Below are 24,352 nucleotides of genomic sequence, written 5' to 3'. Positions count from 1 at the left end.
GTACGATGTTTAGATGCACATTTTTATATAATGTCCTTATCTTCATGGAAAACGAGTTTATCCTGGAAATTTGTATTCAGTCTTCCAACCACTCTTCCAATTTTGTTTTTCAAAACATGCTGTTTGACTTTTTTTTCTTTATTTTGTTTCATTTTGTTAAATAGCAGTTGACAAAAAGGTTTTGAAATGTTTGAAAAGTGATCAAAGAAGCATGTAGAATTTCTTCCTGAACTACCTCAAAATTTTGGGGGAAAAATAGTTACTGCTGAGATGCTATCATTAAAATTTAAGAAAATCAAATAGTAATTAGAATTTCTTTCTTCTGTATTATACAACTTTAACTTGTATATATAATATGGAATTTTGGATGTAGTATCTTCCATATCATGAGGTGAGAACATCCATATGCACAAGTGATAACCCTGGAAGCACAACAATTATTGTGACACTGTAATAATAGCTGTATGTGTATCTTCCCTCCTGTTACCCTGGTTCTCTAATTTCATTATTTAAAAATTAATAAAGAATTTATATTGCAAACTATTAGTTTATTGATGCCATAATTTGTTTTATTCATCTAATTGTCCGCATGAACACACATACTTGAGGTAAAGTGTTTTTTTTACCTCCCCTTTTTTGACTTGTGCATACAATTAGTTGGATATCTGCCATGGCTTCAGAAATTGGACTCCATATCTTTGTTTTGAGTGGAAAAGAATCATTATTAATTGCATGACCCTGGCCATAAAAAAGGCAGAATTAATGGGAATATTGTGTACTTTTATGTCTTTCTTGTTAGAATAACTGAATACTTATTAATGTTTCTGATTATTTCTTTTTTTAATCAATGTATTTCTCTGTTATAAATGTAATCTTTTAATAAGATGATTGTTCTGCAAATCCAGACTTCATTTTTTAGTTAACAGTAACAGCAGTAACTTAACTCTTGACTATGAAAATTAGAGTGTAAATGTAAAATGAAAGAGTGAAGTAAACCGAACAGTTATTGTAAAATCTGCAGAGATATTAGGAACTTCTGATAAGGGTTAGCCGTCCATAACAATTCCTGCAGAGGCTGTGCAAATGGCTGTGCTTTCTCTGGCTGTATCCTATGAATACAGCAAAACTTTTTTACAAGGATGACATCAAAAGAAATAATCTGATCATGAAAAATGAAAGTGCCATTGAGTGATTCAGAGACAGTAGACAGTAGAACTGGAGGCATTAGAGTAAGATTCTGGCAGTCATTTTGGACAGACATAACGGATGAATTTCTTGAGGTAAATTAGGATAAACTTGATTTCCTTTCTTCGGCCAAGTTGTATCTTTCTTTTCTGGAAAGTAGAATTACTTGGTTTTATTTCTATCCCAGCCTCCCAGTATTACTATGGAGATAAATGTTGAATGTGATTCCTATTTTATTATAAAATCCTAGCTGATATTTATGAAACACACAAAATATTGCTAGATCATTTAAAAATTGTGCTTTTAATGGCTGCGTTTATAGTGTTTGCTCATGGATAAATATTTGAAGGTATGCAAGTTTCATTTTGTAAACCTAAGTATTTGAAGGGGGAAATACACATTTCTGCATCAGACCAGAAATTCTGTACACCAGAACATATACCCAGTGTTCCATATCTGGCACTGACCACTAATGATTTTCTAGTGCAGGACAGAAAATCACTGCAAACGTGCAGTTAATTAAGGCCTCAACCCAACTGTAGCTAAGCCACTCTTAAGCCAGTAATATTCTTTATATTTTGAATCCTGTAGGGCTGTTTCTTTAGTAGAATTACTCAGTCCTATTTTGAACCCATGTAAATGCCTTAAATCCACAAATTTTTGTGCAAGAAGTTAGACAATTTAATTAAAGTGCGAATTTATTTCTCTGTCTGCTTTGAACTCAGCACCTGCTGTTTCCATGTTGTCCAGTTCTTATGGGAAAAAATCAGTAACAAGCTGGCCTCTATTCACTTTACTTATGGCATGATTCTATAGACCAGAAGATATTTAATATCTTTAATCATTCTTCCCATCCTTCCCAATACTCTGCCCAATCCTATCCTATTTCTTTACGAGTGATGCAGGATGAAATGACATTTAAGAAACTATTTTATCCTCATAGACTTGAAAAAAAATTGCTATTTGCTATGCAATTTGCATATTGTATTTCAAACTAATTTTTGAACTGCCTTCTCATATTTTACCTGCCTTCTCCACATTTTATTTGTAATTTAAAATTGTTCATATTGTCCTTCATTAGTTCAGTTTCATATTTTTTAAAGATACAGGAACACTTTCCATTTTCCTGAGCTGTGCCACTGTGTTGTAGTAGTCAAAAACATATTTATATGATAGAAGGCCAAATTCTAGGATATTATATATGAGTCTGATAGCATATCTGACAGGCAAGAAAATGAATCTCCATGACCAATTCTACATCATTCTCAAGAGATGACCTCCAGAGCAGCTGTAAACACAGCACACCACAGTTTTCTTACAGCTCCTTTTCTCTTCCTGTCTGAGGACAGACTTGCTCAAGATGTTTGGTCTTCTGTTAACTTGCCAGGTATTTTCTAGCATGCAGAGCCCTATGCACAGGATCTGCTGTCATTATGAATGGGTTTATGCTTAAAAGTATTGAACTGTTGTCATTTCTGTTTCTACACTTGGAGCCACTGCTCTCATCCTATACCTTTATACTCTTGCTACAAATTTCTTTCATAATTTAGTTGCCGTTAGGGAAAAGTAGAGATGTACATTAAAGCATCATGAGCGTTGTGACAGAAAGAAATATTCCTGTAGTGGTCACAAAATTTGAGATACTAGTTAAACAGATAATGGGTATTCAGTGCAAGGTAATAGGGCTGCTCAAAATACTTAAATTAGAGGGGTAGTGTGATAATATTGTCCTAATGTGGTGATAATATTTATGAATAAAAAGCAAAATCAAAGTTTAGGATATCAGAAATAGTATTAGAGTTAGGAATCTTGGTCAGGCCTTCCCCAAAAAACAAAAATCAGATTTCTGCAAAAGCCATGTTAAGGAATGTGTTTCTCAAAACTAAAATATGATGAAAGCGTTACGCTGACATGCAGAATTACCATTCTCATGACTCTACCCCAGTGCACACAATTACATGTGACTATAACATAAAGAGAGTTGTTATTTCCTGTTGTTTTTCTGTAGGCATTGCCTCTGTGCATGAATTTATGCAAGTTTAACAAATAATATTTTTTTGAATTTACATGTGCAACAATCTTATTAAAAATGAATGTAAAATAGATTACTTGTGTCCTCCAATATGCCTAAAGCATGTTTTTTAGTATTTATTCCTGTTATCATTCCAAACTATTTTACAGTAGCTACTTTTAATATTCATGGAGTTTACTTATAAATAATTGAGTATTAAATATATTTTGGGGCTCAAATATCCAATTTATTTTGCAGCTCAGATTTTCTCAAGTGGTAAATTTTATATAATTTCCTAAACTTCTAAACATATAGGGAGTTGAGTCAACCTGTAATTTAACAGAAGAGTGTCCATGATAGGTATCAAATAGGTTAATGTGTTATTCAAAAAAAAGAAACAATATTAAGAGTACAATATTGTGTTGTATTGACCTTGGCCACTCTTTCTCTCCCCTTCTCAGTGAGACAGGAGAAGGAAATAAGTTGGATAAAAACTTGTAGGTCAAGATAAGGCAATTTGCTAAAGCAAAAGTGAAAGGTCTCCTGAACAAGAAGAGAAAAAAGCCAAATATTTTGTTCTCTACATTCCATCATCAGGCAATGTCCAGACACTTCCTGGGAAGCAGGACTTCAGCATATGTAGCTGTTGTAAATAATGAGTACACCCTCTTCTTCCTCTTTCCCTTTAGCCTTTATTGCTGAGCCAATATCCTGTTGTATGGAACATCTCTTTGGTCAGTTTGGGTCAGCTGTCATGACTAAGCCCCCTCCCAAGACCTTGCCCACCCCCAGCTGGCACTGCTGGGATGTGGTGCTGCAGAATGTTGGAGAGACAGCACTGATGCTGTGCCAGCACTGCTCAGCAGCAGCCAAAATTCTGCTGCATTATCAACTCCTTTCTAGCTACCAATATAAAGCACAATGCTGTGAGGGGGTGCTGTGGGGAAAAATAACTCCATTTCAGCTAAATCAACCCCAAATATGTATGTGCGCTCCCTCAACCAGAGCACTTTTTATTTATGAGTATTCTGTTTTTAAATGTTATGCTAAAAGGGCAGAGCTAATATTATTAAAAAAAAAAAAAAAGCTCAAAACAGCAGATTTTTTTACCTGTTGTGTGTATGGTGAATACAAGATAATAACACTGTGGAGTTTACTTTTATTCAAATTATAGGTATAGCTGTGGTACTGAAAAATGGATGTACCTTTTGTTTTGAGGAACAAGGTGAAGCAGTCTTACTGTCTCAATATCTCAGTTTTATATTTTCATATGTCTTTAGACATGAATCTTGTAAAATTTCAGTCTTGTAAAGTGTAACTTCCAGCCTGGAAATTAAGTTCTGTAATCAGCAGCTAAGCTAAACTGGAGAGGAATTGGTGAGTAATTCATTAGGGGGCAGAAAGAGCCAATGAAGGCTGCGAAGGTGAGCTGTGCCAATTTGCCACAAAACCCTGTGGTACAGGCAGCTTCCCAGACTGCAAAGGGGAAACACAAAGTCTGCCTTCCCCTGAACTACTTCAGAGCTATTCCTCTCATTAGTGCCTGTGGCACATCAACTATGAACAGCTTAGACTGGAAGGGGCTTCTTGTCGAATGACTCTTAGCCATAGGAAGTAAATCTTGGCAATAGGAAGACCTGAAGATATAGCTCAGTGTTTAAAAATATTTGGTCACTTCTGTTCTAACACAAAAGAGGAACTGAGCTGTTTACAGGTTAGAAGGACATAATAGTTTTGATCTTCCTTGAATTTTCTGCTCTAGGAATATGCTGATTTTGTCTCAGTACCACAGAGGAATATTTCATACCTCCTTTCACCCTTAGCATCCCTATTTGCCCTGATTTGCATTAGAGAGGTACATTTTTTTCCCCACTTAAACACTATTTCTCCTTTTTGAAAATTGTTTCATTAGCAAAATTCTGAAGTTCAATAAGTGAATACAATATCACCCTTAGCATCACTATTTGCACTGATTTGATTCAGAGAGGTACATTGTTTTTTCCACTTAAACATTATTTCTCCTTTTTGAAAATTATTTTGTTAGTAAAATTCTAAAGTTCAGTAAGTGAATACAATAGAATATGTGGAGAAAAAAATTCCTACAGCAGTCCTGCTGATGTGTTTTCAGTCCTAAAAAGCAGTCAGACAAAAACTGAGACACAGTTAGGTAATAAAAACGCAGTTATCTTTATAAAGAGTGCTTTATGGTGCAGAACACACTGGAATACATGCCAGAAATGTGCTGAAGATGCACATAGTAACATAAAACAGACACAATTTTATGTTTCACAAATTAGCATAACTAACAAGAATTCCCAGTTAGAGTTGAGGTAATTCCTTGATGGTTTGACCCTTTTTTGAATCCCCCTCCCTCCCCTTTAGATACTAACTAAACTTTGTTTATGAAAAAGTGTCTTGAGAAGCCATTTTAACTTGGGTCCCCAGAGAATTTACCCTTGGTCCCCAGAGGATTCAGGTCTCTAGGAATGTGTTCTGTCTTTCTGTCTAACAGAGTAGGTGAAATGCTAGCTACAAATTGATATAGTTATACAATAATATGCTACAGAGCTACAAATATATAAAGAATATATAAATGCAAAAAGGCAAAAATAATTTTGCCATCACTGCGTTGATGTTTCTTGTGTACATGTGATGATGTGTTCAAGGAAATGCTCTGACCTTTAGGCTGTTGATTTTTAATATTCACTCACCAAATAAATGTTCTTAATTACAAAGCAGCATCATACTTTTCCTCAATTATGAGAGAAGGGCATGAGGAAACATCTGCAAAAGTCACATTTTCCCTGTGGTGAATAATTTAGTTTCAGGTTCCTTCTTAATATTTGGCTGCAAGCAACGAGACAGCTAAGAGAAGCTTTTCACTGTTATTGATAATTTTTGCATGCTTTTGAAATAACTTTTTTGTTATTTTTTCATACCTAGTAACTAAGCTATTTCCTTGTCTCTTTCCTCCCCTTTTTGTCCCTGATGTCTTCACAAGAAAAACTAGATAGTCAAAGAGCAAAGCAGCTGAAATAAAGAGGCAGGAAAAGTAATTTTTGTGTGTTATTTACCCTTTCCTCTCCCCTCCACAATTTCCTATTTCTGTCTCTTTTTCTTTTTGCAGAGCATTCTTACCATTTTGTCTCTGGAGCACTGTCACAGTTTTCTCAGATGATCACAGTCAGTGTCTGTGCTATATGAGTGTGTCTTTCTTCCTGCTCTATAACCGTTATTTTATCCCAAAAGAAACTAATATTTTTCACTTCTCTGAATTGTTGACTTTCCTCTAGGTTTTCATTTCATTTCTTCCCTGGCTCAATTTTTTAAAGATGCTTGCAGTGTAGTTCTTGAGTTAGTAAACAATATCTCAGCACTTAGTGACAGTGTTCTGGGGATGACTATACATTGATCTCAGATTTTTTTATTCTTAGTTGACAGTGTTCCATCCAAAATTCCAAAAACTTCATTTATTGGAGTACGTAAACAGAGTTCATTCAGTGAGTTCTTAAGAAGATACTTAGAGGGCACCTCTCTGAAAATTGTATCTGTGGTAACTTAGCTGAAAGAGCACCATATAAAGGAGGCAATAACAGCCTTTTAGAATAACCCAGCTGTAAACTTCTCTGGAAGAATTGTACTATTACACTTCTCAAGTAATGAGATCACCAGGCTTTAGTCTTGTCTGGAGTGTATCTGTGTAACAACAAGATTTTGTTTGCATACCCCAAATCTGAATGACTACTGTATAATTGTTTTCATGAGTAATTTGACCAATGGTAATTTCCATAACTCCCTAAGATGCGGAGGAAAAGCAAGCAACAAAAGACATTTGTATCCTTAGCATTTTTGCTGCTAGGGTTTAGATATGGCATGTTTACATAACCACTGCAGATGTACTTCCTACACTCCTATGTCCCATTCCAAGTGACCCATATATTACAACTTCTTGTTTGTTGTGTTTAGTTTATTGTAGCCATTTCTAAAGCATAATTTATCCAGAGAGGTGACAGATTTCCAGTGTTGAAAAGAATCACTGTGTCTTGCTGTGAGAAGTCAGACAGCATCATTTTTTTATCCAGGTCACTTGTAAATTTTGACTTTGTTATTTTTGTAATTTTTGAAGACAGGCTTTTAATTCTCAAGTTTTTCTCATGAATGCTACCATTTTTAATAAACATTTCAAAGCTGATACTGGATCAGTATAAAACATCTTTTTCCTTCTTAAAATAGCATAAGGAATGATACTACAGGATAAAGCATTTCGTGGAACTGTGTCATGTCAGCTACTCTTCATCAGTGATGTGCACTTTTATTCATGCTAGACAGGAAATGCTATGGGGAAAATTATTGTTATTTATCTGATGTTATTTATCTTTATTTTATGCCCAATTTTTTTCTTTGAGAATTTGCTGGTTAATTTGTATTTTATGCAAACTTATGAGTCAGTGCACCTTTTGACAGCATTTTCTCAAGTTATTCTTGTATTAGTTTGAAGAATAGAGGAAGTCAGAGTAGCAGTGTGTTTCATTTTAGGAGAGCGAGAGAAGAAGCTACTGTCATTAAATACATGCAATGCTGTATTCTTATACAGAAGTTCATGTGAAATTTCTGGGTGTCATTTTACTGCAGGTGTTTCTCAAGAGGCAATCCCTGGATTATTGTCTAAAGGATTCTTACTGCTTTATGTACCATTGTCCCACAGGCTTTCCCTCTCAGGATCTTCCATGAAGGATGGCTTTGCCTCTTAGGGATTCTGTCTGCTGCAGACAGTGCTGTCAAATGATAGCAGAAAGGGATATATGCAAAAAAAAAAATTTATTTGTGTACAATCTTTTGCCCAACCCAGATCTTGTTCCCCTGCTTGAAGCCCTATTCTCACTTGCACATTACATCCCTCCTTTTCACTGGCTGGCATTTTTCTCTCTGATTGAATAAATTGTTCAGCTACAACTGAACCTAAATTTCACCTCCAAGTTTTCAAAAGTCTTCTGAGGGAAATGATCCAGTTTTTAATGTTTGTTTCTGATATTTATGTGTGGATTTTCCCCCACAGTATACCTTTTCTGCTGATCACTTTTCCCTCTGTTCTTTTGTTTTTCACTTTTCTTATGACCTTTATTTAAGTGCTTGGACACTATGACAGATGATTTCCAGGAATGTATTTCTGTCAAGATATATTTGTGAATCTTACACAAAAATATTGTTGAACATAATATGAACATATATTATGAAACCGTGGACAGACGTATCAGGAAAGAGATTTGAAAAAATTAGTCCTATGTGAGAGGCAAAATGTTAAACCGTGACGAAACTTCCTAATCAAACCAATGTTTAGGATATAAAATTTACAGTATTTTAATATATTATACTCCTTTCAGTATGCAGAGATAATGAATACTTATGGATACCAGGTGAAATTTAAAGTTCAGATTTTAAATACAGGGGAAATAGTTGCTAAGAAGGTCTTGGGTGACTTGGAGCATTTTATCTTGAAAATGAACACTTTACATAAAACTTGTGTACTTTCAATTAATCTGGTATGTCTAATGTTTCAATATGTTGTTATGTTCATGTAACAGGCTTCATTTCTAAAGCTGGTTCATTTTTTTAGGATCTCAAATAGAAGACAGTTTCCAAATAAAAAGTTTTACTTTTACCTCACCTGTGTGAATGATTGCACCAAGATATGTGAATTCCTTGACTGAAACCACTTTAGGCTCTAACATATTTCTTTCTGGATAGATACTTTACTGTAATTTATAAACTAATACAATGTTTCCTAAATCAAAGTTTATAAAAGCTGTCCTGTTTCTGTGCATATTATAGGGAATTTTTTTTCCCCTTACATCTAGAATATGATTTTAACATGTTTTCATTTGGAAACTGACCCTGAAGAATGCATTTACTGGAGAAGAAGCACTTTGTTTCATTGCTATTCTTAGTGTTCTTTTTGTGTCCTTTTTAGCACAATGTCCAGCAAATGAAATTCGTACAGAATCATCAGGAGTGATCCTCAGTCCAGGTTATCCAGGCACCTACCCCAACTCTCAGACATGTTCTTGGACTATTAAGGTTGAGCCAGGATATAACATCTCCATTTTTGTAGAAATGTTTCAAAGTGAAAAGCAGTTTGATGAGCTGGAGGTATTTGATGGTAAGAAAGATTTAAATTCTATCTTATTACACAAGATCAAACACTGGGTGGAGTGGGTCTTGATTTGCAATTTTTGGGATCACAATGGAGTGATATATCTGAAAATAAAACAATAATTCAGAATTCTTATTACTTTTGCCTTAAATCTAAATCTATTAGCCAATGCAAGTTTTTATAGATGTATTCAAGACAGTGAATATTTTAAGTTTTCTTAGGTATTGTTACACAGGAGCATTAACAACTGCAGTTTCCCTGGGAAAGTCACGTAGTTTTCTGCTTCCAGCAAAATTTATGCAGGTGTCTGAAAGGAGATGTTACCATGCTGATCCAAAATGATTCATTTCTGGTGAAGAAGTATTTTGGGGTTAGAATTGCATTTGTCCAAATGAATAAAATTATTTGAGTCTTAATACTGAAATTTGAGTTCAAATACCCTATCTGCTTTCTCCATAGCATTGCAGACCAGTGTTGTTTGCTGTTTGAACATACCACTGTTGAAGTGTTCATCTGTTTAGGGACAAAGAGCAGAAAAATGTGTTGTCACTTCTCATAGGACCCTACTTAATTTTTATTTTCTACCTCATTCTGATCTTATTATGACTTATTATGTTCTCATTGATTGACAAGGATAACTTGTCTCTGATTGTTCTTAAATACATTTTTATTAATTTAGAGGCCATTATCATATCTTCCTTCATTAACCTAGAATAGATGATAAGTTTGATAGAAATGATGAATATTCACTATGCGAGTTTCAGAGCGTGAAAAAATATTAAAAGGTCACATCTATTGAGGTATCTTGTTTTAAGTACTTTTCTGACAGACTAGAATTTAATGTCTAAAATTACTAATTTTTTTCACTTTTTGGTAGAAACATCCTTTAAAAATCCACAATATTTTTGATGCTTTTAAAAATGCCATATCATAGCATATTTTTGTCTTCATAACGTGTATGCTGGTCCATGTCAGGTTAGTGCAGAAAACAGTCTGCAAAAAATCTATCAAGACTGGCTTTTCTTCCATTCCATTTTGTATCAAAGACAATATGGAATGTTACTGGAACTTTTCCAGTGGTCTGTTCACTTTGTTTTCTTTTGATAAATTCAGTTGAAACAACATAATTTTCCTGATGTATATTTCTGTTTTCTTTCCTCTGAATTTAAATGTAATGAAACCAGATTATTAAGAGTAGATCTGAGAGAAGAACTAATGTTGTTCCTACATTTTTAAGCACTTTAATTTCATGGCATGAAATAATATTCTTACAAATTCATCTCTACTGCAGCTCTGCAGAAGTAATTTTTTCTACCACCTACCAGCAACCTAAAGTGAAAAAGATAATGGCATATTTATAAACTCTCAACTATAGTGCCATGTGGAGATTCCTGAGCTAGCTCTCAAAAAGTTGATATTCAGATGTGGTCCATTGCAGCACCTTGCAGAGATACTTGTTTGTGTCCCTGTGGCCACATTAGCAATGTGCTTTGCTAATTAGTTAGACGTCTCAGCATGAGTTTTTGGGGGGAGAAGACAATGCTGATGTGGCTCTACTGCTTCCAGTGATGGCTATAACTCAGACTCAAATGTTGCTGCATTTTGCAGCAAACAAGTAAGTGTCATATTGTGGGGCCTTGTGCGGTCCAAAAAAGTGTATTTAATCTAGGTTAGTAGAACCACACTGATCTATCTCTAAAAAGTAAAGATACATCATCAAACTTTATGCAGTAACTGTGTAAAGATTTGCAAGACAAATATTTAGGTAATTAGTGTTGCTAAGGCACTAATCTCTGATTGCTTCGTAAGGCAGATTTGGATGTAAAGCACAGCAAGAACTACACCCACCTATGTGCACTGTACGTTACAGTGCTTCAGCAGCTGGATGATGATCAGGGTAGGCAGCTCTGTAAAGTCAGCCTGGTCAAGTGGGAGCAACAAGCCCATGAGCCATTCCCACTTACCTGTCATACCCTTAGAAAAAGCTCTCTGGATTCTAAACCAGGGAAGCCATAAATGTTACATGAACATAATTATTTAAGTGTTTTGAACTTGAAATTATGGCATTCGGGTATTTACAGTGAATAGCATTAATTTAGTACAGATTTTTTTTTTCTCTCTGAAATAAACTGAAACTAATCTATCACTGAAAAGGAAGGAAATGCCAACATTTATCTAATATTCAAGAGAACATCCTATGACAGATCACCACACCAAAAGTTGAGTGTGTTGTTTCCTTATATAGACAAATTCTGAAATAATAATTAAATAAATGTCAGAATCTAGAACAACTGAGTCATGCTGCTGACCTTCCTGAACACCATCTGAGGAGCTGACTGGTAGGTAAGATACAGAAACTGAAACTCAACTCTGGGAAAAACAAAGCAAAAATAAAATACATTGAATCAATCCTCTGATCTCCTAATGATTAAAAAATGTGGTATGGCATATGGTGCTGCAAAATAATTTCATGATCACTAATAAGGATTCTTATCTTATTGTAGGTAGTAGGTCTTTATTTGTAGAAGTCTATTCCATAGTCCCTTGATAATTTTAAAAGAACATTTACATTCCAAACTGTAACAAGGGTAATAAACAGTTCTACAAAATCCAAAGTGAAGCACAGAGTAACTGAGTCAAATGTCATGTTCTAAATAATTTTTTCAAGCAAAAATAGGAATTGACCTTAGCATTCCTTATCATTTATCCTACACTGTAATCATCAAACACTAACTCTGAAATATGACAAACAAACAAGTCATGAAGCATTTTTATGATGGCATGCTGAGCAACCTGTGCCTAAAGCAATGCTTATTTGTTCTTATTTTGTAGATGCATTTATTATTTGGAATTTTTTTTAATAATGCTGACTTAGTTGTAGTATTAGGGTGACTGAAATGGAGTTCCTAAGAACTGGGAATTAATTTTACTGTTTAGGTTTTTGTGGCTTCCATGGCGTCTCTTTTGTACCTGAAATGTCCCAGGCAGAAATGATACTTTTTATTTTATTGAACTGGTTGGGGCTGATAAAAATTTTCAATTGTATTGTATTCAATTTTTAGTTGTCATTAGATTCAGTTTTTTTTTTCTATTTCCATGTAACATAAGAAGACTTATTCAGGCTGTAGCTGCTCAAACTCAGCAAAAAATGAATGAAGAAGATCTTCATTTGTAATAGTAACTGACCAAGATAATGTTAGTTGACATAGCTTTCTTAAACTTGATAAAATGTGGAGCAAGGGACATGATGAGCATGTGAGAGTGCTTCAGCTGGAGAAAACATTACCTCCATATGGAGGGAAAAAAAGCCATTTCATGTTTTAAAAAGCTTCCAGTTGGAGATTGGATTGATAAATGGATTTTTTTGTTGTTGTTCTCTTCTATATATGTTGTTATATAAATAGTCCTGAAATCATTATCTGTGCCTCTGTGGTTTTATTCTGGTGAAGATATTGGTTTAGGGTCAGCATACAGTTTTTCAGTATCTTTCAGTATTTACCATAAATGAACACTACACTAAAATGGAAGTATAATAAACATCCTAATTAACAGAACTGAGTCCTAGTGAAGCATGCAAATTCCTAACACTCGTACATATGTGTTTTCCAAATGAAACTGTGGTTGTCTTACACATGGCAGAGCTTTTTTTTTAGCTACTGTTTTCATTCTGTAATAAGGTGGTATTTAAATTGTACAAGCTGTACAATATCAAAGTATACATTTGCTACCACTCACTAGTTAGAAAAGACCTTAAATAAATAATAGATTTAAAAGGGCAAGGAGCAGACACAGACCCTCATTCAGTGTATTTGTGTCAAATAAAAATTAATACCTCTTTTTATTTTAAACAACTACTTTTTTCTGGTTTTATGGAGAAATCTTTAGTTGCTTTATATTTCCATCTGTTTGTACCTAGATTTTTTTATCTAGGTACAAACAAATGGAAATATAAAGCAATTATAATGCTCTCTAGTGAAAACCTAAAACCAGATGGACAGATTAAATTGAGATCTGTTTGTTATTTCTCTGACAAGGAACTGTCTGCCAATTTCCTACGCTACCATGGTCACATTCGCAGCTTAGTTACAATATTGAAAGAATTACTTAAACGCATAGTGCTTTAAAACTTCAGTAGTTTCTTTATTCATCTCTGAAGGCTCTTCTGGGCAAAGCCCCTTACTGGTTGCTTTGAGTGGAAATCATACTGGGCAACTGAACTTCACAAGCAAAATGAATCAGCTGTATCTCCGCTGGTCAACTGATCATGCAACCAGCAAGAAAGGATTCAAGATCCGTTACTCAGGTAACTATTCGTGCTTTCTCTTAAATTGTATTTTGTGGATATACTGTTGTCCACTTCTAATATAATGTCTGTTTATCTGAAGATATTTTTTTATAATGTTTATTTTAAGGATGTTAAATCATTCTGTTTTAAGTTAAGGACAGAACTTGGTCCCTCCATTTTTTCCCCGGTGTGCCGGAGATCTCCAGATTGCTACTTCTCCAATTTATACTCCTCTCTGCACCTGTTCTCTTGTCTTATCTGATCCAGAGAGGGGTCTTTCAGATGCAGTGGTAGGGATAACCCGTAGACTTTCCCAGACTACTCAGAAATGACAATTTTTGATCCTCATTAGAGATGCAGTACTTCAACTGCAATTCAGTACACAATTATTAGGTTTGCAGTTTCCTAGAGTTGCAGTTCACAACTTTCATTATTATGTTTTTCTTCATGTACAAATAAATGAAAAATTGAGGGGGTGGAAAAAATCCCTCATTTCTTCAACAGGCTGCATATGAATCTGGTAACACAAAAATATGTAAGTAGTCTGTCTAAATAGTGCTAAAATTATTTCCCATATTAATAACAAACATCAAGAAGAAATATACTGCAGTACTGGATTATGTGTTATGTGTGGACATATCAACCCTTACTCTGTTTGCAGCCTGTTTATGATGTTCCCACACATACATCTACAGACATATTGCTACTAAAAGGCTTGGCTAAGGGATTGATGTGAACAGTATGTGTGAGAGAGAAAGGGGATAATTGTTATCATTAACATTTGCTTCCTCTGTGTTTGGACTTGATTAGCAATGTAAAGGTTCTGTAAGTTAATTTTGGAGGCTAAATATTGTCAATAAAAATTAAGTAGAGAAAGGAATACTAAGCATGTTTTAGCAGAACACTTCATGAAGTACCAGGTATCTCCCATTTAGTCATGGTAAATGTTCTTAGGGTGACAGTTTTTGGGAAGCTCACTCCATTTATGTACCATCCATGCTCTGCCTGTCAAATTTCTGGGAAGTTTCTCTTATTACTGAAACATAAGATCAGGGCCCAGCTCAGAGCATAATTGTGATTGTTTCAGGGATTTAAGAACTAAGCAGAAACTGTTTGCAGTCAGGAAAAAAATCACTAAAAGCATCATCTTCACCTGTACTTTTGGATAATTACTACAGACAAATTGAAGCTGAAGAATGGAGAAAAAATTTTTTCAAGCATACTGGATATTGATATAGGTTTTTATAGTAAAAAAGCAATTGCAGGACTTAATAGATAGATTGAGAATATGCAAGAGGGAACAAAAAGAACCTGTCACATCGTAGCCCTCAAATGTGTGGCAGTGAAAGGAGCGGGCCTTCATTCATTAATTCAAAGTGAGGAAGCAATATCAAGGTTACATGAATAGACTTCATGTGAAGATGTTGGTTTGTGAGTATCAAATTATTAAGGAGGCTGATTTTTGAGGAATGGCAAAATATTTTGAACCTTTGCATGTACACAAAACATGTTTTGCAGTACTGAAGAAGTGGTCTGTAATTGCTAGGCTCAATTCATCAATTATTATGGCACTAGCTGTGACTAACAATAAAACTGGGGAACTGGAGAGAGATATGCAATCCTTATAGCTATGTTTTAGGAACAAACAACAGTTTAGCTTTTTCCGCTTCACTAACAGTCAGTGCCTGCATTTTTCTCTAAACTTCTGTCCATTTTACATGAGATTCAATGGAAATAATCAGCATGAAAGAAGAGTAACACTGAGCTGCAGCATAAACAATTGGATTTGAATCCCAATGAGGGAGAGCAACATCATCAAAGTAGGAAAAATACAAGATCCCAAAAAGGCTATTGATACTGTGGCAGCTGTGACTGAGCCAGCAGGCTTCCTCATGATGAAGATCCTATTGAAATGAATTACTGCCCTCCCATAACCTTTCCCTTCTTCTCCAGCTATGCCTGTGCACGACATTTTGTAAATTGTAATTTTGTCACAGCTAGATTTCAGTTGTAGTTACAAATTTTGTTCACTGTTAAAAGCTGCTAGAAGCTTTTATGAGAATGCTTAATATTTTCTTTAGCATGCAGCCTTAATTGTATAAGCTGTTTGCTTAATATTATGTTTGCTATCATGTGGTATAAGACTTTTTGCTAAATCTCAGTGGAAAAAAGCTGAGGCATTACAGCAGACAGGTATTCTTTTAAGGGCTTTGTCATATTATACATGCACTAGCTTAGATTTTAGTCTAAATTATACATTTCCTAACTGCACTAATGCCTAATATTAAATGATCTCTTTCTTAACCTACAGAATATCTGCCTAGCATCCCTCAATAATTTATAACCCTGCATACACATTCCTACCCAAGCAAGCTAGGGAAAAAGTATAACTAAGAAAAGGTAGATGAATCTTTTTTTTGTTTTGTTTTTAATTATTGGTAGTAGGAATGAAAGTGCACTACAGTACCTGGCATATCTGCTGGAGGCACATGGACTTGGGAACCAGATGGGGACTTCATTTGCTACTTTTCAAATTGACATTGCCACTACAACAGTTACAGGCTTTTGTTTAACTTTTGGTTATTCATTCAAAAGTAAATAAGTCTAGTGGTTACTAAGCTAATTTCTAATTTCCTGCCAAAAGCACTATTTTTTCTTATTTCTCAGGTTTAAGTGACCAGGTTTTTGTAGCAAGGGGGCTACAAGTATGGCTTCTTTGAGAAGCTGCTAGAAGTTTCTCCCATGTCCAAAAGAAACAGGTTCAGCTGTTTTCAAGATGGACCTGCAGCTGGCCATCCATAGTGGTAGTGCCTCTGCAATAACACACTTAAATATACATGTATACATACATGTATATATATATATATATAAATATATACACTCAGCAGCAGCTAGAACGAGTGAGAATACATGAGTGACTACTCTGCAGAAACCACAGTTGGTGAAGATGGAGGGCGAGGAGGTGCTCCAGGCACCAAAGTCAAGTTTCCTTGAAGCCTGTATTGCTCTCTAACCCTAGCATACCACTAAGGCCCACCCAGCTGCTTGCTTACTCCCCCCAAAGCAAGATACAAGGTGGAGCAGAGAATCAGAAGAATAAAAATGAGAAAGCTTGGGATAAGATAAACAGGTAAAGTTTAAGAGGTAAAACAAAAATTGCACATTTGCAATCAAATCAAAATAAGGAATTCATTCACCACTTCCCATTGACAGGGGTTCAGCTATCTCCAGGAGAGCAGGGCTCCACCAGCCTTAATGGTGATTTGAACATAACTTGCAACACTGGTCCTTCCTTCTTCTTCTCACAGCTTTTATTGTTTGTTGGTCATGACACCATATCTTATGGACTGTCTCTTTGGTCAGTTGGGGTCAGCTGTCCCATCTGTGTCCCCTCCCAAATCCCGTGCATCCCCAGCCCCCTTGCTGGTGGGATGGTGTGAGAAGCAGAAAAGAGCTTGACTCAGTGTAAGCTTTGCTCAACAGTGACATCCCTGTATTATCAACACTGTTTTCCTCAGAAATCCACAACACAGCCTCATATTAGAACCTTTGAAAAAAATTAATTCTATCCTAGACAGACCAGCATACCTGGGAAAAGAGGAGGGGAAGGGGAGAGCAGGCAGAGCAGAGGCTTTTCACAATTTGGTTTGATATCTCATTAACTTATTCTGATCTGATTAGTAAAAAATTAAATTAATTTCCCCAAATCAAGTCTATTTTGCCTACGACATTAACAGATGAATGATCTCTCCCTGTCCCTATTTCAGCCCATAGGCCTTTTGTTATATTTTCTCTCGCCTGTGCAGCTGAGAAGGGAGCAATTCTGTAGCTTTGGTGTACACCTGGCATCCAGCTAGGGTCAACTCAGCAACCTTTTATTATGTTCTTTTAACCTCTTAAGTAATTGCGAGAAGCTAAATTCTTCACCATTCTTTTCTTGTTATTTTTAGGCTTTGTACATGTAAACAAGTGTTTCTACTCCCTCTCTATTTCAATTTAGAAAAAAGAATATTGATTAGTTTGTCTACATTTTCCAGTAGATGGTTAGAAGTGACAGGGGAACTGTGTGAAGAATTTCATCAGACTTTGTATAATTGTTTCTTCTCTAATTTGTAAACTTTTAGGTGGGTGATTTGCCCAGCAGGAAGGTCACAGCGAAGTACTGTGAATCACGAAAAATATTCAGGATGATTTATAAGTGTTGAAACGTCAGTAAGAATAACTGTCATATAAATAGCAGGTTATTTAGTCAGATATTTATTTTGCAAACATTCACAACTATATCACTAAAGAGGGAATAGGCCTTTGAAAATTTATCTTGTCTTTTCATGTTGTTTATTTGTTAGATATAAAATAAAATGCAAAAGAAAAAGAATGACAGCCTGATCCCTTTTTGTTACTTGGTTGAGTATTGTTCTCAATTTTGATTCTGTACATTTTAAAATGAAAATTAACATATGGAATGGATGGTCCATTTATTAAGGAAATGGTTTAGTAATCAGAAAACATATATTTAGTTTTCTTATGTGTCCTTATCTACTTACTTTAGGCAGTGTCCAATTTCTTATCTATAAAGTGAGTATGATAGTAGCCCTCTACTACAGAGGATATTTAAAGAATAGCAGCACAAAGAGATAAGATTCCCCAGTAATATGACAAAGACAATTAAGTATCCAAAAGGGAAATTTATAAGGAAGGAGTGTACTGAGGTGTGACTTTTTATTTCTCAACATAAAATTTAGCATGTAAGGTGAACTAATCATTATGGTATCTGAAGAAATTTTTTTCATTTATTTATAATCTCAAATATAGTGCTGTTTCTGTGAATACATACAAATATCTTCTCCATATTATTTTTTTTGACTACTGATCAAGGAAACTGCTGGGAAATCAATTCCTTTGCTAAGATTAGTTCTTTGATAAAATTTTGTAGATTCCCTGTAGAGAGTGAGATCTACAAAATCATCTGGGAGGGTTGGACATGGAATTTTAAAGAATTTTTATTTGTAATTGGGAGTCATTTAATTGAACTTCCCTGAGACAGAGTGTCTCAAACAGCAAAAAAATCCCTTAACATAAATATTTAAATGTTCCAGCTATTAAGAGAATATGCTTTGTTAGAGTGTGGTCCTGCAAATACAAGATCAGTGTTTATAGGTGTTGCTGTCCACACATCCATTGACTAGTGATATGCGATTTAGCTGGCAGCTATTACCCTGTTGGTATTCAGTGGCAAATTACAAAAGTTCTGATGTTAAGTTAGCTGAATGTTTTGGTTATAAGTGAGCTGAAAATGTTCAGTATGTTGCTTTACAAAATGCACTGTTTTCTAAGAGGTCCTGAAAGGATATGGATGATATGTCATTTGGAAAAGTAAATTAAATCTATAACTGTAAAGTTGCTTCAGTCACTGGAATGGTCATAGAAGTTTATCACATTTTGTGGTAAAACATTGTAGTTCTGAGATGAGAGCACTCCTGTGTGATTACACCTATTTCAGCTAAGCCTCATAGGATTCCAGGACAAATTCCTCCAGAAACTGGCTGGGAGAAAAACAGCATTTTATCACGGTGGTCCTTGACACAAGGCTGCAGTATTTTATGAGTGCACTGTATGGGTTTCTGCTTAAGCTCAAAATTTTCACTCAGCTTACAGTATATGTAGTTTCAGTCTGACATTCTTCAAACATTTGCTTACACTTCAGGTCTTCAGACATTTATTTATTGCTTTTTGTGTGGTTCTTCTGTTAATGTCAGTTCCTGATCCTAGAAGTTATGTGTGTTTCATCCTGGGCTCTGAAGGGAGTTCAGTTTAAAGAACAGATTAAAAATTACTAAGATATAGACTAAGAAATATGTAGACATCACTATTCCTTTACTGTATCAACAAGTGTATTTTTCAGAATAAAATAAAAATCCATCTTCAGAATTTTTAGATAATTTGCTTAAAATACTTTTCTTCTCATGCTCTCTATAGCTTAGACATTATACACTGCTTGGAGTATCAGCCTTTTCTATACATATCATGCTGTCTTGGCGGCACAAAGTAGGACTTTTACATGTATCTTAGTAATGTTAGTAGGACTTTTACATGGATGTGGATTACAGGACCCGCTTACCTGTAACCTTGGTGATGGCTAATGACTTGCTACTACTCTAAAATGTCATTAATAAGAATTTCTGTAAGAGTGGAAGATGGATCTGATCTAGGTTGGATGAATGTTTTGTTTAAAACATTCATTGGACAACATAAGTTATCCAAACATACATTGTTTACATCGCAAAATATATGTTATGTGTGTCAGAAACACTCTTAACAGTCCTGAAAGTGTAAAGTTTGGCACCCTGGGAGCACAGCCCCTTTCTGATACATGGGAACTTTTCTGTACTATGTGGTGAACTTTTCATTCTACTTCAAGGAATCCACCTCACTTCATGTAGTCTCATTCATCATATCTTTTGTCCCAAACTTTATACCCATTATGGTCAAAATGCCTCTGCCAGGACAGTCTAGCTGTGCTCCTCAACCCTTCTTTATCTCCACCCCTTTTCCACCCCTCCCTACAATTCACAGTCTACTTTTAGCGGTAGAAAACAAGGTTTTTCTTTATCCAACTTTTATCTATCTTTCTCTCCCACCTAGCTTAACATCTTGATTTCTCTTCCTCTTCACAAACACACCCCTAATTTGTTATCCTCCTCCTTCCTGTCTTCTGTCTCTGGTCTTTTCTTTGTGTCCCACTAGTCAGTTTCATTTGATTTAATTTATTTTTTCTTTCACCTAATAATATTTTATTCTGAACACAATATCAGTTTCTGATTCATCAATCCTTTTGGTGCCACTACTAATGGCTAACCAAGTACTTCTTTTTCTCTCATTTTTATTGGTTTCTCCTGGTCTCCAGTCCCTCCCTTACTGTTTCTCATCTCTTTGCACAATCTCATGGCTACTCGTCCCCATGGCTCTTAAATCAGCACCTTCATCTCAAATATCCTTTCTCTCCTTTCTCCAGTTATAACCTCCCTATTCTCAAAGCACTTCCATTTATTTTATATTCACACTTGAAAGTCTGTCTTTAACTTTCACAATGGCAGATGACCACAAAGCTTTACCGAGGCATCTCGTTTTCCAGACCTCTTCCCTATTTCCTACAGGTCCATGAAGCTGCTTCCACTCACTCACCTTGGGTTGTCAGGAAAAGTAAGCATTAGTAATGGTAGGCTGAAGAGATGGTTGAAAGCAGAAAATATACAGGAGTCATCAAGGTAATGATGACTCATCCTTTCCTCATCTGGAAAGGAGGATATAGTTTTTTGTAGAATATCTGCAACAATAAGCTTTAGAAACTAAGTATTTTTAAAGGGATGTTGAAGTAAATTCTGAGTGATACTGCTATTTCTGTCTCCCTTCTTGTTTTCTTCTATAAATTTCTTAATTAAAAAGATTTTTTTTTGTCTAGCTCCTCTCTGAACACCACTTGATTCACTGGAGAGCTTAAACAATGCTTTTGGGCTCAAGGAATTATTAATTGCTACTACATAAGCAAAAACTATGACTGATAGATTTCCCATTTGGCTCCCAAGAAATTTTCAGTATTTTGACATCATTCTGTGTATTTCAGCAGCCTGAATATCCCATATTTCATGCCATTTTAAAGCTTCTCTCTCTGGATAGTCATATATATTTATTGTTGTAATCAGCCACAGCTAAAGCATGGCAATAAATACCCTGGCAATCAGAACGTGAAGTTTAACCTGTTATGCTAAAAATCTATTATGTGTTAAAAGATCTCCTCTTTTCTATCTAGCCAAGAATTTACTGTTAGAATAACAATGTTAGCAGTTTAATAAAAGAATTAGTAGTCCATATTAAATGGTTATAGGAGGAGATAGAAAAAAGGAGACATGAAAATGCTATACAGAAAAACAGTACAGTTAGAAATTTTATGCAGTATTACTAGGCTACAGAGAAATATTTTATGTCTAAAATTGCAGTACTGATGTAATAAATTTGGAGTGTTTTCTGAATTGCATATTTTATTTATGACTCACCATCTTTTCTTAAGATCTAGGATATTTAAAATTAAATAGCACTTAAGAGGTTACTGCAGATGATTTTAGAGGTCTAAACCTGCTTGTTTTGCAATAACAATCTTATTTCTTCTTCAATATGTTAAAAGGAAAATTAAAGCCATGTTTATCGTGGTTCTTTAAATGCCAAGTCTCCTTTTTAAAGAGTAATTTGATAATTAATGTAATTTAGGCAGACGAGTGAGTGTCACCATGCTTATAAAGGACACAGAGCATGGCCCCAAACAAATATTTTTACTGAACCATCTTGGCTTATTAATTTTTCATTCTAGTTTTAATTTTTTCCTTTATGATTTAGTAGGGTTTTTTTTCAGTTAATCCCCAAGCAAAAGAATGTACAGAAATAACATTTTGAGTAGAAATAATGTTGCTTAATTGAGAACTATGTACCATAATTTCAACTGATAACAATATTTTTTGGTATCTTGAATGTTGGACTGAGCTTTGCTGCTTATGTTGGGTGTTATTACTAGAAATATTGACTTTGATATAGTGCATCTAAATCTAGACATTTAAAGGAAACATTTCGATTAGGAGTATAATCAACTCTATGATCTCTGTCAATGAACAAATACATTCTTCTTTAGGTGGTAATTTATATAATAGGTGCACCATCAGGTGACAAAATATACATTAAAGATAAAAATTTAAAAATAGAGCTAAAAATTGAAAGCTGTATACCCAAACCTGTAATTATGCACTTGTGAAAAAAAAGCAACTTCTACTGGATAATTGTCTGCAGAAATTGAAATGAATGTCCCAGTTTATCTAAGACACATTTCAGTATCATGGAGGGAGTATTCCAACAGTAGTTGCAGTCTCAGTCTTATTGGTATTGTCATTTAGTTCTCAGTGGAGCTCAACAGTGTCCTCTCTGTGGAGAATGTTTGTAGGCTTATTTCAGTGGTGGATGTGCAGTCAGGTTTATTTTCAGAAAGCCATGATCCTGCCATGCTGCTTCTGAAAAGATGATCTCAGTAAGCTTGATATAGTGCATACCTGCTTCCAATATGCAGTGACTTGTACTTCAGCAGGGAGTCCAGGTAATTTTTTCATATAGCTTTTATCCAGTGATAAATGTTTGCATTCTACAAACTGATTTGTGTTACAACTCTGTATACAGTGTGTCAAACTATACTGCACTTCTGCTTGATCTGGGTCCAGTTCAGGTATCCATATTCCATCCTTACAGAAAGATACTGCAACCCTATTTTAAGAAATGGTCTTTATTACTCACTTTTTGGCACAAAAAATTTTGTACTTCTTTTGATTACTCAGCATATATTTTAAAAAAATCCATTTTTATGTAAGAGATTCTCGAAGACCATGCTGGTCATGAAATCCCCTCTGCAAAAAAATAGTAGAGTAGTGATTAAAGTTAAGCAAGGCTTACTTTCATTTCAAAACTCAAACAGATACATTCTGTCTTACTTCATATGTAGTGTAAATTCAACATTTAAGAAGTTGCAATCAGTTATGTTACATGCTTTTTGTAAAAGTCAATATACTTGCCCATAACTAAGAGAGAACAGGTACAAACAATTAACAGCATTTTAATCTGAAAAAAAGCATCTGAAGAATCAGTGTAATGTTATTTGTCTTATAAATTTTTAACATATTTGACAAAATGTTTAAACTTTGACGTACATGTCTAAGTGCACTGAAATTTTTAATAAAGCTGTTTCTATATGTTTTTGCATATTGTGTACCTCAAAGAATAATTTTAAATGCAGTTATCAAATTTGAAGTAGAATGTTTATTAAGTGTGAGCGAACTTACTGAACATTCTATATGCTTCATGATTGTAGCTTCCTTATGTGAAGAAGTACAAACTGGTTTGGATTATAAATTTTGTTTTTGAACTTCATGATGTTTCTTTATATGTAGTCTGAATCTTCACTGAGGATCCAAAAGTACTGTAAAGGTTTTAGAATTGATTTTAGTGACATTCAAAGATTTTACATGTCATAAACAGTCTTAATTTTGTACATTAAGTACATTTGATTTGTTTTTAGTAATGTCCATTTTTTGGTTTTTAGCTCCTTATTGCAGTTTAAACCCTAATTTGAGGAATGGTGGAATTATAAATAAAACAGGTGGTCCTGCTGGAAGCAAAGTTCGCTATTACTGCAAACCTGGCTACAGAATGATTGGTCACAATAACGCGACGTGCAGGCGCTACCAAAACGGAATGTACCAGTGGGATTCTCCTGTGCCAATCTGCCACGGTAAGATAATGCTTTCTTCTTGAGCGGGCTTCTGTAACTTCATGGTAAGGCTGTTTGACAAAACAAAGAGGCAGCATTATCAATACTGCTGTGTGCCAAGAGAGACACTGACATCATGACCTGATCCAAACACACACTGACTTGGGTATTCCATGTGTGCAGGGTTGAAGTATTAAAAACTATGCATGCAGTCAAATACAGACCAAATGAAAAGTACGTCTTCAGTACTTCAGTAATGTACATACCTATAAACAGACCACAGGTCATTACATTGTATTACAGAACATTTTAAAAAATCAGCAGTTACAAGGGATTGCTTTATTATTTTAGAAAATAACTTTATAACCAGTTCTTTAAAGACATAATTTTTAACTTTTTTTCTCTCTTTTTTTGGGTTTTGTT

General features: G+C 34.9%; 1 protein-coding gene across 2 annotated transcripts in view; it reads left to right on the top strand.

Annotated features, from left to right (window-relative positions):
- Positions 1 to 24,352, top strand: part of CSMD1 (CUB and Sushi multiple domains 1) — a 1,059,975-nt gene that overhangs the window by 957,658 nt on the left and 77,965 nt on the right. For both annotated transcript variants that reach the window (XM_074538179.1, XM_074538178.1), the window contains exons 47-49: positions 9,165 to 9,353; positions 13,504 to 13,650; positions 23,762 to 23,950. In XM_074538179.1, the coding sequence (XP_074394280.1) occupies positions 9,165 to 9,353; positions 13,504 to 13,650; positions 23,762 to 23,950 (525 nt within the window). The remainder of the gene's footprint in view (positions 1 to 9,164; positions 9,354 to 13,503; positions 13,651 to 23,761; positions 23,951 to 24,352) is intronic.

Source organism: Zonotrichia albicollis, chromosome 3 (genome assembly GCF_047830755.1).
Source record: "Zonotrichia albicollis isolate bZonAlb1 chromosome 3, bZonAlb1.hap1, whole genome shotgun sequence".
Classification (NCBI taxonomy): Eukaryota; Metazoa; Chordata; class Aves; order Passeriformes; family Passerellidae; genus Zonotrichia; species Zonotrichia albicollis.
The sequence above is the reverse complement of the archived record's forward strand: the minus strand, read 5'-3'. Positions and strand labels throughout refer to the sequence as shown.